This window comes from Gavialis gangeticus, unplaced genomic scaffold (assembly GCF_001723915.1).
Source record: "Gavialis gangeticus isolate Ggan-Ray unplaced genomic scaffold, GavGan_comp1, whole genome shotgun sequence".
NCBI lineage: Eukaryota > Metazoa > Chordata > Crocodylia > Gavialidae > Gavialis > Gavialis gangeticus.
Window position 1 is genome coordinate 255467942 of NW_017729032.1, and position 16075 is coordinate 255484016.

General features: G+C 42.1%; 1 protein-coding gene across 1 annotated transcript; it reads right to left on the minus strand.

Moving 5' to 3' along the window:
• Nucleotides 1-1360: 1360 nt before the first annotated feature.
• On the minus strand, nucleotides 1361-13706 carry LOC109303537 (OX-2 membrane glycoprotein-like). Its single transcript, XM_019525751.1, has 5 exons — nucleotides 13642-13706; nucleotides 11603-11938; nucleotides 3260-3565; nucleotides 2685-2824; nucleotides 1361-1782 (listed from the first exon to the last, which is right to left on the minus strand). Exons 1-5 carry the CDS (start codon nucleotides 13688-13690, stop codon nucleotides 1678-1680), a joined length of 936 nt encoding a protein of 311 aa, XP_019381296.1. The 5' UTR covers nucleotides 13691-13706; the 3' UTR covers nucleotides 1361-1677.
• Nucleotides 13707-16075: the final 2369 nt, after the last annotated feature.

Consider the following 16075-nt stretch of genomic DNA (forward strand, 5'->3'; position numbering starts at 1 on the left):
CACTTATCTCAGTGTGTGGCCTTCTGGAACACCACTTACACATGTTTTTCACAGGGCCATCAAGTTCAGTTTTTTCTCTCCAACTTGCAGTGGTCTAGCACATTGGCAGTGTTCTTCCATGTTCACATCTCCAAGCTCAATGAACTTGCAAATTTTCAGTACCTTTTCAAAACTTTACTTTCTTGATCTAATGACAGAAACACTTTCCATACATTTATAACTAGACTGACTGATAGGAGGCAGCTCACTGAAGGTCTATCACTGGAACTTCTCATTCTTATGAGTAAGAGGTTGATGTCACACCGCTCGGAGCCATGTTGTCTCCCGATTGGAATGGTAGTGTCTTGTCATAGGAAAGACCACCTGTCATGCCTTTGATGTTATGGGAGATATGTCTAGACACTCTTGGGAGACACCAGATATTTGTCATAAGCTCAGGATGTTGACAGCTCTTTGCAGGGCTCCACTATCCCCATAACCTGCCCTCACCACACCTGATGTTCCGGGAATTGTTATGTGCCTCTTAGGTCAAGGTTCCCACTCTCACTTCAAGGACCCTTGCCTGAGGCTTTGGCTAACTGGCTGCTTGCCCCATTCTTCCCTGCATGGGTCCCAAGGCAGCTATTTCTCTCTTTTGGTCCCCTGTTGTCCTCCTGGGACTGGGGCCAACTCTCTCTTCCTACCAGCCTCCCGCGAAGTATTTCTGTCCGTACCTTCTTCCTTCCCCAGCTCCCCAAAGTGGCTCTCTTTATCCACTGGTAGTGGATTCACTGGTCAATTGGCTCTCCCTGTTGGATCAAGTTCCTCACCGGGTCTCACCAGGTAGGGGCTAGGGTCTTCTCTTAGGCTCCGGGGTTGGTCTTCTCCTCCCATCTGCTTTCAGTTCTCCTCTCTTGTTCTTTGCTGTCTTTTTGTTCTCCTCTGACCCTGGATGCTTCTTCGGCATCCCTTAAATCCCCCTCTTTCTAGCTGCAATGGCAGCCTCCTATTCACTGCCCATCTGACTCAGCTATTCTTCTCTTGCTCTCTGGTGTGGTCTTTTCTTTTGCTGCACTGTTTTCTCCCTCCCAGGTTCAAATCCTGGTGTTTGAGTTTGCTGCGGCAGCCTTTGATCTGCCATGGCCCCAGCTGACTCCCCAATCATCTGGAGCACAGCGTTTTCCTTGTCCCAGCTTGCCATGGCTTCTTCTGTTTCTTGAGGTAAGTTTGTCCCTTTTACTTCCCCCTTGGTGTTCACATGGCAGTGCTTCAGTCACCCTGTCACATTATGACTGAAGTATGTACACATTTTTGAGATACCCTTCTTTCATGTGATTTAAGATTCCTAGCTTCACAAAATACAAAACATATTTGAATTTAAAAAAAGGGTAGCAAGAAGCAATAACCAAGAAGTCTTAATAAAAAGATTATAGAAAATACAAATCTTGCCTTTTATTGTATGTGGCTGTGCAACTAAAATTTAATAAATAACTTCATTTCTATATAAAATTGAATGTATTGGTCCATGTATAAAAATAAATAGATATTTAAAACATCTCATTTTGCCTCTTTCTTCATAAAAAATGTAGTAATGGAGTGTGAACAACACAAAAGTCCCAGGAAAAGTCAAATTATGGGTGAATGCTCCTACTTCACTATAGATAGGCAAAGTTCTCCTATATTATACACAGCAAGCAGTCAGCTATCTAGTAAATCTTTAGAGGCAGAAGGTGTGGTAGGGCATGGCTGACCATGGTCTGTGTACCATATAGACTTCTTATCTCTGGTGCTGATGGGAAGTACCTAGCAAAAGAAAAAGACATAGTTTTTAAGCAAATAAAAGGGTGAATTATTTGAGGGTTGAAGGTGAGCTCCAGACTTCTCAGAGGCTAAATTACTGCTTCTGCCTATATCGGAGGATGAAGGATAAATTTCTTCCCCACAATATGATCAAGGGAACCCAGCTTTGACTTAGAGAGGATTGTGGAGAGGCAGTAGAAGAGCCTCCATTAACCAATTCAGTTGTGGTGGCTTTGCACAGCATTGCTTTTTATAGAATGCTGTGCTGTTTTCAGAGCAAATACTTTCCAGCAAAGGTTCATTATAGTCTGGTACTGAGAGCTGTCCAAGAGCCAGACTGCCAGACATATCATATTTAATTTCTGTTTTTGCAAACATTGCTGCAACTTGTTTTACTCCCAGGGAGGGAGTTAGATATGAGCTAATCACTTTGTGTCCTGGTGCCTCTGTTTTTTTATCCAAGATAATCTTAATGATGCCCACCCTCCTTTATATAATGTTTTGAAAATATAAATGGAAGTCAATCAGGATCAGCAAAGAACTTGCATTTTTCTATTTCCAGACAAGATGTAACAGCACTGAGAAGATATTCAGTAACTCTTAATAAATCTGGTGTTTAATCTTGGGGTCCACTGCACATCAGCCATGGGCTTATTTATAAGAATAGCCCATACATAAGACCAGCCATTTACTGGGTCAGACCATAGGTCATGCCCACTATCCTGTGTCATACAGTGGCAGAGAGTGGATGCTGAAAGGGACAGTGAGCAGGGTATGACCATATTTTTTCCACTGTTCCTCTCCCACTTCCAGCCTCCAGCATTTAAGTTCTAGGAAGCTCCAATTCAGAGGCGGTGCCCCTAATTTCCATGGTCCCCTGGTAACATACTTCTGGAAGGGCTCACCCAGCACAGATCTTGATTTTCTTTTGTTCGATGTTGCCGTCTCCAGCACAGGCAGAAGTAGCCAAGAAGAAGCAAGAGAACCAAAGCAATGGACACATAGATGGGTATGTCTCTAACCTTTGGTTCATGAAGACCTTGGCCTGCAAAAGAATCAACAAACCTTAAGAGAAGGGCTAAAACTACATCAACAGCTGCAGTCAGCTTTGCCAAACTCCAGAAGAAGGAAAGGACCAGGTGCAGCTGTACTGCCAAACAAGCTGTCTGTCACCAGGATCTTAATGTAGCCTTCAGTCCATAACACATTGTGCTTTGGCCTGTTCCAAGTGAGGGGCATCACCAGCCATATTTTGTCCCTCACTATGTACGCACTCACCTCTTGTTCTCTTAGCTGTCCCAAAGCATCCCTTTCTCCTTTGCATGAGAAACTTTATCTTTCTCTCAGCTGTGCTAAAGGAGCTCTTGCTTGACAACTAGTCCAGGACCTCCTACTTTGCATTGTCTCAGAAACACTTTTGTTTATCTCATACCACAGGATATAGCTCCCTCCTCCTCCCCAAAACAAATCTTATACTCACTCTGTTTCAAACTGTCCTTGGGCAGGGCTAGGGTAATGTTCAGAGATGGATGTTGGATCTCACAGACGAGAGATTCCTCCAAGAGTATCTCGGAGGGGACATGTGTGAAACTGCTTATAGCAGTCACAGTCTGGTTAGCATGTTTGATAAAATACTCTCTTGGTTTCTGCTGAAGGTGGCTGGACAGGATCCAGGAGACCTTTGGGGTTGGTTTCCCTGTTACTGAGCAACTCATCTCCAGCAGCTTCTCCCCAGCATTGTCAGGGTTGGACACAAGCTTGGCCTCCACTCTGGGTTCTGATATTGCTGTAAAACACAAGATAAGCTCATTATTAATACCTCCAGCTATATATCAGTGAAGAACTGTAGCAAGTATCTTGGTGAATCTCTTGGTGAAAAGAGAATCTTGGTGCCTGTTTCTTGCTAAGTCATGAAGACAAGGCTTCTATTAATTTTACTTTCCAGTGCTGTCTGCCATCTCAGCCAACCAGGACACTCGGCATGGTCATACAGGCTTTCACGATATTGGAACAAAAATGAAGAACTCCATAAAATCAGACATGGGGAAGTAAAAGCATGGGAGCTGCAGTAGATTATCATAGCTTGACATAAGCAAGAATGAGTGGGTTAAAAGATAAAAAGTAATGTATGTCGGAAGTAAGAAACCAGGTAACTAAAATGAGCAAGCAACTTCAGCACGGCAGATGTCTATTACTTTTCTTTTTTGTTTTTGTATAATTTTACTATAGATGGTAGGTGCTGACCTAAGAGCCCTAGGGCTGACCCAAGAAACTAATAAAGTAAAACAGGAACAATGCAAGTTTCCCCATACAGATCATTTTTAATCAAATCACAGTAACATTATCAGTTACGTATTTATATTGTTGTGCAACTAAAGTAAATGAGCATATGTAATTAATGCACTCCCATGGTTTTTTTTTCCCTTTATATAGTTGTAAAGTGTGCTTATATTTTGAGTTATAAAATTAAGGACAAAATGTATAAAGGAGTGGTTCCTTAAGTTAGGTATCTAAATACACACCCTTAAGAACTGAAGTATCAGCCTCATTTTCACATGTGCTGAGCATCCAGAAGCTCCCATTAACTTCAACACATGCTTGGGTCATGCAAATATCACCACTTCCTTAGGTGCCCTAATCACGCCAAGATTTACCCAGACATACAACTGTACTTTGGTGAGTTGGACTTCATAATACCATACATGTAAGTTAAATTATGCATCTGTGTATGTCTTGGCAGGACCTGGGTCTACATATGGATCAATAAGTCTAGGTACTTGCAATAAAATATTAGTTTCCTTGGATGCTCCCCCGAGTCTTAAAAATGGCAACTATAGTTTTGTCTTTTGCTTGATACAAAAAGGGTTTTGGATTTTGTTGGCTCACTAATATTTGTGTGTTCTATCAAAGCATCTCTTTTTCCACTGTGCAGGTAAATGGTTTCTGCTGAAGGTGGCTGGACAGGATCCAGGAGACCTTTGGGCCTCCATTCCTGAGCAGGATATTTCTAGCAATAAATAAATATAATTAAAAACCCAGGATGGATAAAAGCTGAAAGTCAAATCAGCTGAAAGTCAAAACAAAGTTGAAGGATAATAAGTGGCATCTATCAGTTTGACATCCACATCTCTCCTGAACCATTAAGTAACTTCCCATAGCCCTATGCTAATTTTCCAAGCCAAAAATAAGACACCATGTACCAACCTTAACTTCAGAGAAGCTACAGCCACTCCATACTTAGGTAAAACAATAAATAAATGATGTCAGTTTAGGGTTCTCTTTCAGGAGGTCTCTGATTTCTAGTTTCTACAATAATCCTAAAGCACATTAAAGTTCTATGTTATACCCCAGACAATGTGTTTATTATGGTTGCACCTGCATTTGAGATCGCATCAGAAACTTCTCACTTCTCTTTTTCCCAACCAGATAGAAACTCAATATTATCCAACTTCAAGGACTGATGAATTACAATACTGCTTCCTCTTAACACTGCAGTAAAAGCAGTCTTGGGGATTTCAGCTGGAACTTCAAAAAATCTCCCATCTGAGTTTGGAAATTGAGAGAGGAGTGATTACACAAAGAACATTAAGTTTCAATTAGCAAATCACTCCTTGAACTTCTTCTTTTACTCACGGGATACACAAAAATATGGTTTTGATTATCACCGCCTACGACATTGGCCTCAAATATTTTTGAAACTGACAAAAAAGAAACAGTGAGTAAAATCTTCCCAAGGTCACATGGGCAGGTGTTTCCACTTGGAGGTCATTTACAGAACATCAGTGAAAAATAACTCACATGACTGGATATTAATACTTCACACTGTTCAAGTGAGAGATCACTGCTTTTTGTAGACGAAACTCTGACGAAAGGGTCACAGAAAGGATCGAAATTGTCCCATCATGCAGTGAAACTGTGACAATGTGGAAATTCATATTTCTCAACTGTCACAACCCTGCTCTTTACATTGGGCCATATTTCCCCACCCCTGTTAGATTTTTGTTAAAAGTTATAATCCTGAAGTTTTATACAGCCAAATTCACCAGTTCTGCCCCAAAACAGCTCTCCTGGTAGACAGACATTTGAATCTTCTATTGAATCTATCCTTATTCATTGGTTATGTCTCTGTTTTAGATATTAAATGAAGCCACTCAAATTTCTTTACTTTCAATGTTCTTTATTTTAAAGGGCTTGACCATGATCCCAGTAATGTCAGTGGGAGGCTAAGAGTGGCACTGGTATCTAACGTTTATAGAAGAGAGTCAGAATTTGCTCTGCCCCTGACTCACCATATGAGGTTTGGCACATAAGTCTTCCTGAGCCTCAGTTTCCCCATTTGGAAACAGTGTCAGTATTTATCCACCTTCCTTTGAGACCTCCATTATATTATTCAGAACGTATCTGGATACACATAAATACACTCATAAAGGATCCTGTCAATTGGCCAGTCCCCATCACTGTGACAAACATTGCCTTTCTCTCAGGTTCCAGCTTCAGTATCTGCCATTTACTCTTCGGAAAGATCTTGAATTCAGAAGTACAAAGGGGCAACACTCAAATTCTCTTTTCTTCGTCATTTTTTATTACAGGAAAAACCCATCCCTATTACAGCAGGTTTCATAGCATTTCCCCCCACTCCCCATTCCAGCAAGACAACTCTAAAATTCCCTCTTGTGAATATACCTATTCCCGCAGTGTGTGGTTGCTAGGCCTTGTGTGTGGTATACAATACTAGCTGTGGTTTCAGTTCCCTTGAACAACTATAAACTAGTTATGGTGCCAATACCAGAATAACCCTCCCATGGAATATGAAGACTGTAAAAGCTTGTCAACAACTGCCGTGTAATCTCCCTGAGAATCCCCAGTTACCCCTTCCTCCTCTCTAGGGCAAGCAGATAATGATTTTCCTTCAAGCAGAAATTGTTGCAAGTTGAATCTTGGTGTAAGTGACTGAGGGGTTCAGACAGTCTTTGGGGTGAATTCTTGCATCACATTCTCAGACAGTAGGAATCCTCTATTTGGTTTAGCACAAGTTACTCCCATAGTCAAAATAGGAATTTAGGGCTGCCTATATACATGCTCACTGGCGTTCTAATTCGAATGCTGCAGTGTCACGTGCATTAAGCTCCTGCATGTTTTAAAATGGCTGCAGCGCACTTTAACTAAGCTTTGTTGAATGAGGTTTAAATAAAGTGTCCCACAGTCATTTTTAGATACGTGGGGGCTTAATATATGTGACAGTGAGGCATTCCAATTAGAGTGGCTACCCAGAAACCACACTAATTAAAACACCTTCCCCTCCCCCCACTTCTGATCATATGTATCAGAAGCCTGTCTAAATCAGGAATTTAAGGATATGCCTGTATTGCAGTGGCAAAATGTCCTACGTGGGCCATTGCCAGTTCTATCCCATGCACTTCCATGCCCCAAACCTCAAAACATACCAGTGATGCCACTGCAGGCTGGTCTCCTGGTGCTGGTCTCTGGCTCTTGCAGACAACCCTGGACTGGCCTCACTGGAGTATTTCTATGCCTGAAGCATATGCAAGAATGGCCCATTCAGGACATGCCCTAAAGTACCTTTGAGATCGTGCTAGAATAATTACGCAAAAATAAATGCACAATTTACAGCATTCACAGTACAAATTAAAATATTTTGTAGTTAAAATGGGTCAGAGGGATTGAAAATGTTTCATTTGGTGATATCATTGGGTGAAAATATAGGATAAAAGCTAGTGTAAACATTTCAGAACATTTCCCATGTCCTATGTCTCATTTAAGTTTCCAAAGAGTAAGCTCCTTTTGTAATTGTATATCATTTATGGCCAGAGGGGATAACCAGATTATCTCATCTGACTTCTTGTTTATCCCAGGCCATTAAGTTTTATCCAAAAGTCTCATTTCAAGCCCAAATACTTAAATTAGACCAAACCATTTCAGCCTACACAAAACTAAGCTGAAGTGTGCCAGAAGCTAAGAAAAGAATAGACCCAGATTGCCACCTACAAACCCAGTCCATGACATGGCAGAAAATTGTTTAGGTGAGATATATTCAGTTATTGTAGCAGAGGGTCCACACAGCAGAGGAAGGCAACCACCACTTCCCTTCCTCCCTCCCCAAGATCCCTGACAATCTGATGAGAATGACATTTCTTTTCCAATCCTAAAGTTAATAAGAAATATGACCCAGAGTATATGAACAAGGCAGCAGCCAGGAACTTAAGAAAGAGAATATCTTATACCTCAGAGCATGTATCCACCCTTGTCCTGAACAATTTCGGATCCATTAGAGAAAGGTGAAAATAAAAACAGAATAAATATGACCAAATATGCACTGGGCAAAAATGTGCGAAGGGGGAAGGAGAGAATTTCTTCCTGACCTTGGCAGGCTGACCAGATGAAACAGGGAACTCTGCTAGATTTTAAGAGGTTAAGAATCCTGAATTATTATTAGAGGAAGGGCCATAAGGTATTTATTTTATTTTTATATATATATATACACACATATACATACACACACACACACACACACATATACATATATATATACACACACACACACACACACACACACACACACATTTTAGTGTTTACGAATATAGACCCACATTGACAGTACCATTGTCAACTGCCTCCTTCATTCAGTTCAGTTAGCAATGTTGGGGAAGGTATTTCTATTGTTAGAGCAGCAGAGGAAAGGTTTGAAATGGTATTGGAATTATCAGAATGTCACTGAGGTGCAAGAAGCTTGGAGAAGTACATATGGAAGAATGCCATCAATGTGCAATCTGGAGAGAAAAAAAATTTAACCTGATTGCCCCGTGAAATATATGCATAAGCAGCATTCCAGGGATTCACACTGTGACAAGTGAAAAGAGTTGGTACACGCTATGTATCAATGCTCCTAAGGGAAAATCCACATTGCGTGCTCACAAGATTGAAATGAGCAGGGCAAGCGTCCAGTGTATTATGAAGGCTGCAAAAGGAAAGCCTGCCTCTGCCCTTACAGGGTAGGCAAATGAGCAATTCAAGGTAGGTCTACACTGCAATACAAAGAGTGTGTCTCCCACTGAGCTAGCGTGGGTACTGGTAAATGGGTAACTGTGCCAGCAAAGACTAGGTATCTGAGTATTTGCCCAAGGTTCCCACTGGATCTCATGCTGTTTCAGCTATCCTATTCTCGGGGTAACTTGCTTACAGCTAGATTGGGGATGTGCATACAAGGTGCAAATGCACCTTTGGATTGCAGTGTAGGCATAACAGTAAAGTCCCACCAGCAAGAATAATGCTTATTCCCTTACATTAGGAAATTCTCCATACCTTTTATAATAAGGCTGTATGTCACTGTATGGGATTCCTAACTGTTTTACAGGCTACATGAAGAACTAAGCCTCCTCTGGCTGAAGGTAGGGTTGGGTGGTACCTTAGAAAGTAACTGATTCAAAGAGGCATAGGGAACATTTTACTTTGTCAGATGCAAGTCAGAAAAAGGATGTATATCTTCCTCCAGAAACATCTGGTACCAAATACCACCAAATGGAGTACAATATCTGGTCTGATATGCTAAGTTTCATAAGGTTATTCATTTCATTAAGAAATGCTTGGTTTATTTATTTATTCTCAATGCATTTTATTTTTCAATGTATTTGATATAAACACAGTAATATATTTGAAAAAAAAACTAAAGCCCTGGACAGACATACACAGAACCCAGTGTAATTTACTTTGGTTTTGTATATCAATAAAATACACTAGAAGCAAGAGCTGAGAGATGTGTAATCCTCGTAAAAGATGGTTATTACAGCGTTCAGGTTGTATTCCATTAAGGAATGGGATCTCTGCATGTTTTTATACATGCTCTGGTGGTAGGGCAGAGGAAGGTGGGGGTGCTTTAATTAGAGTGGCTCTGAGAGCTGCTTTAATTAAAGTGCCTGCAGTGTCTTGTGTATCAGCATCCCCATCCTTCAAAATGGTGGTGGGGGTGCTTTAACTGAAGCTTGTTCAACAAGCTTTAGTTAAAGTGCCCCCGCTGCCATTTTGATGTACGGGGATGCTAATATACAAGACACAGAGGCCGAATGGAGAGCACTGTTTAGCACTCTCCAGGTGACTCAATTAATTAATTAAGCAGACTTAATTAATTGAGTCTGCTCTGACATGCTGAAATTACAGCATGGAGCAGCCTCCCCACATGTATACAGGCACCCTCTGTGACCAACAAAATCTAAATTCATGCCAGTAGAGCTTCACCTCTGATTCTTTAAAAGAAAGAGTGAAACCTTTGGAAGACTCAGAAACTGCAAGAAATAATGTCTGTCAACTACAGATATGCTTGTGAAGATTATTGCATAGGTTTGGAGTCAAGAAACAGAAATGGCTGCTCCAAAAAGCATGTGTATCGGTAGAAAAATATTTTTAAGACGTTTGCTCAAGGCCAGGAGGAATCATAATAGCAAGGATTTTGGTTGCCTTGGGAAAATTCTTTTCCTGCTTTAAATGTTAATGGCAAAAGCTATACGTCTGCATTGCAGGATGCATGTTTGTACAAAATGTTTTTCTTTGTTATAAATGATTTATTTTAAGCAAAACAAAACAAAGTGGGTCCCTTCTACTACCCAGACTATTACATTTAAATTCTTTCTGTATTTTGTCAGTTTTGATTTAGGATCTAATCATGCCTTAATTCAGATTTCATTCTCAATATCTGTTCCTAGAAACCTGTGCTTAGCTATATGATCCACTCCATGGTTGCTTAAGAAATTTATCACATGAGAATTCAGAGGATTATCCTGAACTCTGGGCTCTAGTCACTTGGATGTGAGCTCTTTTTGGAAAGTGTTAATATTAACAGATGAGCAAAGTTGCCACAACACTACAGGCTGCACTATGCCTCTATACTGTTGTTCTGAGAAATTGTATATGTGGAAAATACCTTCTGCTCATACTCCCTAGGGCACAACTTAATCCGCTTGAGTGTCCAAGACAGTGAGAATGACAATTGCTAATAGTGGATATTGAAATCCTTCTCATATCCCACCTATCTTCTAGCATTAAAACTGAAACACCCTAACAAGACACATTCTCGTTTCATTTCCAGGTAATCTCCCATCCCTTTCTTTTTTATAGAATCTCTATTTTAATTGAGGGCTTTTATTATGTTTGATTATGAAACCTGACATCTCATCTCACACTGTTCTTCCCCACTCATTTCTTTGAGCCAACATAAGCTGATCTCTATGATGAATTCTTAGTCACCTACCACGGGGTAAAAACAGCATCCATACTTGAAATTCTCTCTGCTTCCCTTCTTACCAATTTCTTGAACTCAACCTATCCACTGTTTTTTAAATTGTTGCTCCATAATTCACCTCCAGATATGTTCAATGTTGAATGTCAAGATTTAAGCTTAAGGAAGAAGCTTAATTTAAACACTTCAGTGGCACAGAAGTACCATGCTGGGGAGGAGAGGTCCTCAGCTTTCAATGCAATGTGCAGTTGGAATTTCTTCCTACAACTAAAGCTTCAATGCTGGAAAAATAGAGAATGGTAACCTATCAGGTACTTTGAGTAAGCTGTATATCAAAAGTCACCATTTCCTGATTTTTTATTTTCCTAATGATAATAAAATTAAAAATAACCATTAAACACTACTTCCCCCCTATCAAAGGTACAGCTGATGAGGAAGGATGGAAGAGCAATTAGGAAAACTTTGCCTTAGAAATAGAGAGATTTAACAAATGTTGCAACTAGAGATCAACATCATTCTTTCCATGAGAATGGCTAGAGTTTCAAAGAAGTCCCCTGAATACTGACGATGTCTTACCGTAGACCTTGAGACACATCCTTCCAAAAATGGACCCCATGGGAAATGTGTTGAAGATGCATTTGTAGCATCCCTCATCTTGCATGGTGACTGCATGAAAGGTGATGGCAGAGACTTTTAACTCGCGCTGGGTAAAGTTTATGTGGCCAGCATAGTTATCCAGGATCTTGTGACCATTTATCTTGCTATAGGTTGCTATGTTGTTTTCTTTCTTCCCATTCTCTTTTTGCCAGGTGACTTGAAGCACATCATGCTTTGAAATCAGGTGGCAGAGGAAAGTAGCATTTTTTCCTTCTTTAGTGGATTGGACTTTGCTTGGTATTACCTGCACAGAGCCTGTGGGAGACCAGAAGGTATAATTCAAAGATTGTTACATTTATTCATGAAACACATGCAATAGAGAGATCCCAAAATCTATTACATTAATATGCTAAATGTTCCCCAACAATTTCTAAAATTCGCTGCATGCTTCACCTTCATACTTTCCGGAAAAAAGTGGTCCTGGAGAAATTCACTGGAATGTTAAACTGCTGAAAGTAACAGGGACACTCATTAAGATAAGACATCTCCCTAGACTATTCAGTTGCCTCTTTCAAGATTGCCAGTGAGACAGCCAGTTCAGATCCCAAGAAGAAGTGCTCATGTATTTTGTGATGCAAACATTTGTCCAATAGGATCTGTAACAAGGACTCATAAAGCCAATGAGCAACAGCTGCTTTATTAGCAATTTCTGGATGCTACCAGTCCCTATCCTACTGGACTTGAATTAGTAAAGCTGAAAATTGCACTTTAATGTCTACATACAAATTTATTGGTGTAGAGCAAATGCTTCATATATAACTTATTCTTAAGCTATAGTCCATAGACCAGCAGGCATCTTAATTGCAGCGCTTCTTCTGATAGCTCACAGAATAAAACATATTAAGAATTAGTAGTGGGAGGGACAGGGACTGTCCATACATGACATCTTGGCCTCTGAGGGGTCCTTGACCAGGAGGCCTGGCCCCCCATGCCCATGCTGGAATGAGACATGATCATGAAAAGTTATTTTTCAAAATCAAAGAGCCACAATATTGAAAAACTCCATAAAATATTAATGGCTTTCCCATTAGCAAAGGCTCATTGAAGTACCATTAACATGACCGGTGGGCCTTACTTCATTTTGCACCAATTCTTTTCTTAGAATAGAAGCTAAAATTAACTTCGTTAGTTTATATCACTGCTCCCCAAAGTAAGATATAGGCAAACCAGGCACAAACAACAGTATTTCCTTCCCTAACCAGGCTTGAGTCAGTATGGTTATGTCTACAGCCAGTTGCTGACCAGAAATAAGGTTTTGCCATGCATAGTGCTATGACAAGGATACATTTTCTTCACATACAGAATATTTATGCCATAGTCACTCCCATAACTGCAATGTAGTATAAACATGTCCAAGTTTGTTCACATATTGCTGCTAGCATAGTTGCAACAAGCACAGAATCCACCTAATCAGAAGAATAAATGTTCAAGTGCTTAGCTTAGTACTGTGCTGAGCTCTGTTACGGGTAGACTGCCACCAGAACCTTTTTCTGGCAGTAGTCTAAGTCAGTCATTCCAGCCTGACTAGAGGAAAACTAATTTAATATTTGGCAACCATAAATTCAGCCAAAACATAAGATGGAATCAAGTTGGGTGGGGTGTTGGAAAGCATTTTACGCAATTAACTGTTTTCATTTAATATTTTTTAAAATAATCTATGCACAAGCATCTAGCAAATGGATGCACTTCTTTTAGAATTAATATGAAGGTAAATTAATTAAGAAGTCTAAGTAGGAAGTGTCAGTAAAGAAAGACAGGATTAAAACCCAGCCCCACCCCATGGACAACATGGTTGTTTGTCTAGCAGTAGTGCTTTGCTACTGAAGATACTAATCTGGGATGGTCAGTGAGAAGCCAAACTGCAGCAAATATTTCTTTGTAGCCATAAATCATCAGGTCAGCAGGATGTTTTGTCAACAAAAGTTTTATAAGTTTTAGCCAAAAAATATAAAGTTTACCTGAAGCAACAATCCAGACTCCAGAAAACAAGAGGAATTTGAATATCATCGCAGCTGTGAGAACAGAAGTCGACTGACTGGTTCACAGAGCTTTCAACTTCTCTTTTATAGTCTTCACAGCCTCTGCAGGGATTTCCACATCAAGCTTATGGTAAATAAACTTCTCTAAATTTGTGAAAAAACCCAGTAGAGGAGTGAAAAGCTATATGTTCAGGGAAAGAAAACAACACCATCACGCAGTTTCTTAAACCTATTACCTCGTACCTATTAAATGGGTATTTTGCATCAGTCTTTCATCAGTCCCATGGGATACCCATGCCCGCTACCGGACAGGGAGGCCCAGATGAGGGAGATCCCCTGCCCTCCATAAATGCTGACCTCATAAAGGAACACCTTGAGAGGCTGGATACCTTCTAGTCAGCTGGCCCTGACAATCTACACCCCAGGGTACTCGAGGAGCTGGCGAGCGTCATAGCTCAGCCCCTGGCACGGATCTTTGAAAACTCCTGGTGTTCTGGTGTAGTGCCCGAAGACTGGAAGAAGGCCAATGTGATGCCTATCTTCAAGAAAGGGAGGAAAGTGGATCTGGCTAACTATAGGCCCATCAGCCTGACTTCTATCCCAAGAAAGGTCTTAGAAAAGTTTATTAAAGAGGTCATCCTTAATGGACTGGCCGATGCCAACATCCTGAGGGATAGCCAGCATGGGTTTGTTGTGGGTAGGTCTTGCTTGACCAATCTCATTTCCTTTAATGACCAGGTGACCTATCGCCTGGACAAGGGAGAAGAGATTGATGTCATATATCTTGACTTCAAAAAAGCCTTCGATCTGGTATCCCATGATCACCTCTTGGTGAAACTGGCCAATTGTGGCCTTCGGTCCACCACGATCCGCTGGTTGGGGAATTGGCTCTGTGGTTGGACCCTGTAGCAGGGCACTAAGGTGCCTGCTACTGAAAAGCAGCTGTATGGGCTCAGGTGCTGGTTGCTAGGGGCAACCAGGAGGAGCTAAGGGCTGGCATCTGGTAGGTCAGCTGACCGGAGGGGGCAGGGCTGACCACCATAAAACACAGACAGGAGGCTGTGGATGCCCTCTCCCTCTCACAACCGGCAGCTGGACTGAAGGAACACGTTCAGATTAAGGAAAAGAGGTTGACCCTGAAAAGGGGAAAAAGAGAAAAGCCTTGAAGTATAAACCACTAGTTATGGGTGTGATATGGTGTGTGGGTTAGAGTACGTTTGTTTTAGAGTTAGGTTTTAGCCAGGAGGCTGAGTTTTGAGTTGTAGCCGATGGGCTTGCATTATTGCTTTTGTTGTTTGTTGTTAAACCAGAGGACTGGGTGAGGCTGTAGGGGTTGGAGGAGGCCTCATAGGAGCTCCACAGTAGCGTGGGGGTTCCTGGCACTGGAGAGGGCGCAGAGACTGGGGGCCAGGCATGGCTACAGCCACCTGAGCCTCGATTGTGGGAAGCCCCAGTGGGGCGCAAGACCCGAGAAGGGGGTCTGGGGGGGCCAGGCACAGCTACGGCCACCTGAGCTTCAATTGTGGGAGGCCCCGGCATGGGCAGGAATTGCAAGGCAAGGCCCCGGCGTGGGCGTGAACACGGAGAAAGGCCCCAGTGTGGGCAGCAACCGCGAGAGAAGCTAGGGAGCGTCTGTGGGGCACTGGTAACTGCGAGAAGCCCCAGAGGCAAGAGGGGGCAGCGAGAAGCCCCAGAGGTGAGCCAGGGGGCACCCGCGAGGGCACCAAGAGAAGAGAATTGACTAGACAACATCCAGTACGTCTGCGAGGCTTGAGGCGTGGTATCAGGGGTGGTAGGAGCCACACATAGCCCCTAAGGCTAGAGTGCACCGGGGCAACCAGGACAGAGCATTGGCCAAGATACACCAGGGCATCATGTCAACGTAGACAGAAAAGGCAGCCTCTCCTAAACACTAAGAACATCAAAGACGTGTCGGGCGAGATGGTGAGGGTGCGTGGTGACACCAACTTGGCACGGTAGGGGGTGCTAGGGGAGTTCACGGCACCCCTAGGTCCCGCCCTGTCACAGACCCAAAGGGTTGTAATTGATGGCAGTCACACATCATGGTGTCCTGTGACCAGTGGGGTCCCCCAAGTCTCTGTCCCTGGACCCATATTGTTCAACATCTTCATTAATGATGTGGACATTGGAGTCAGGAGCCGACTGGCCAAGTTCGCCGATGACACCAAACTTTGGGGCAAAGCGTCCACAGCTGAGGACAGAAGGGTGATCCAGGCTGACCTGGACAGGCTCAGCAGATGGGTGGACGAGAACCTGATGGTGTTTAACACTTGAAAATGCAAGGTCCTCCACCTTGAGAGGAAAAACCTTTCAGCATCATTATAGGCTCAGTAGTGCTACGTTGGCTAATACTACGGAAGAAAGACTTGGGGGTCATCATTGACCACAAGAT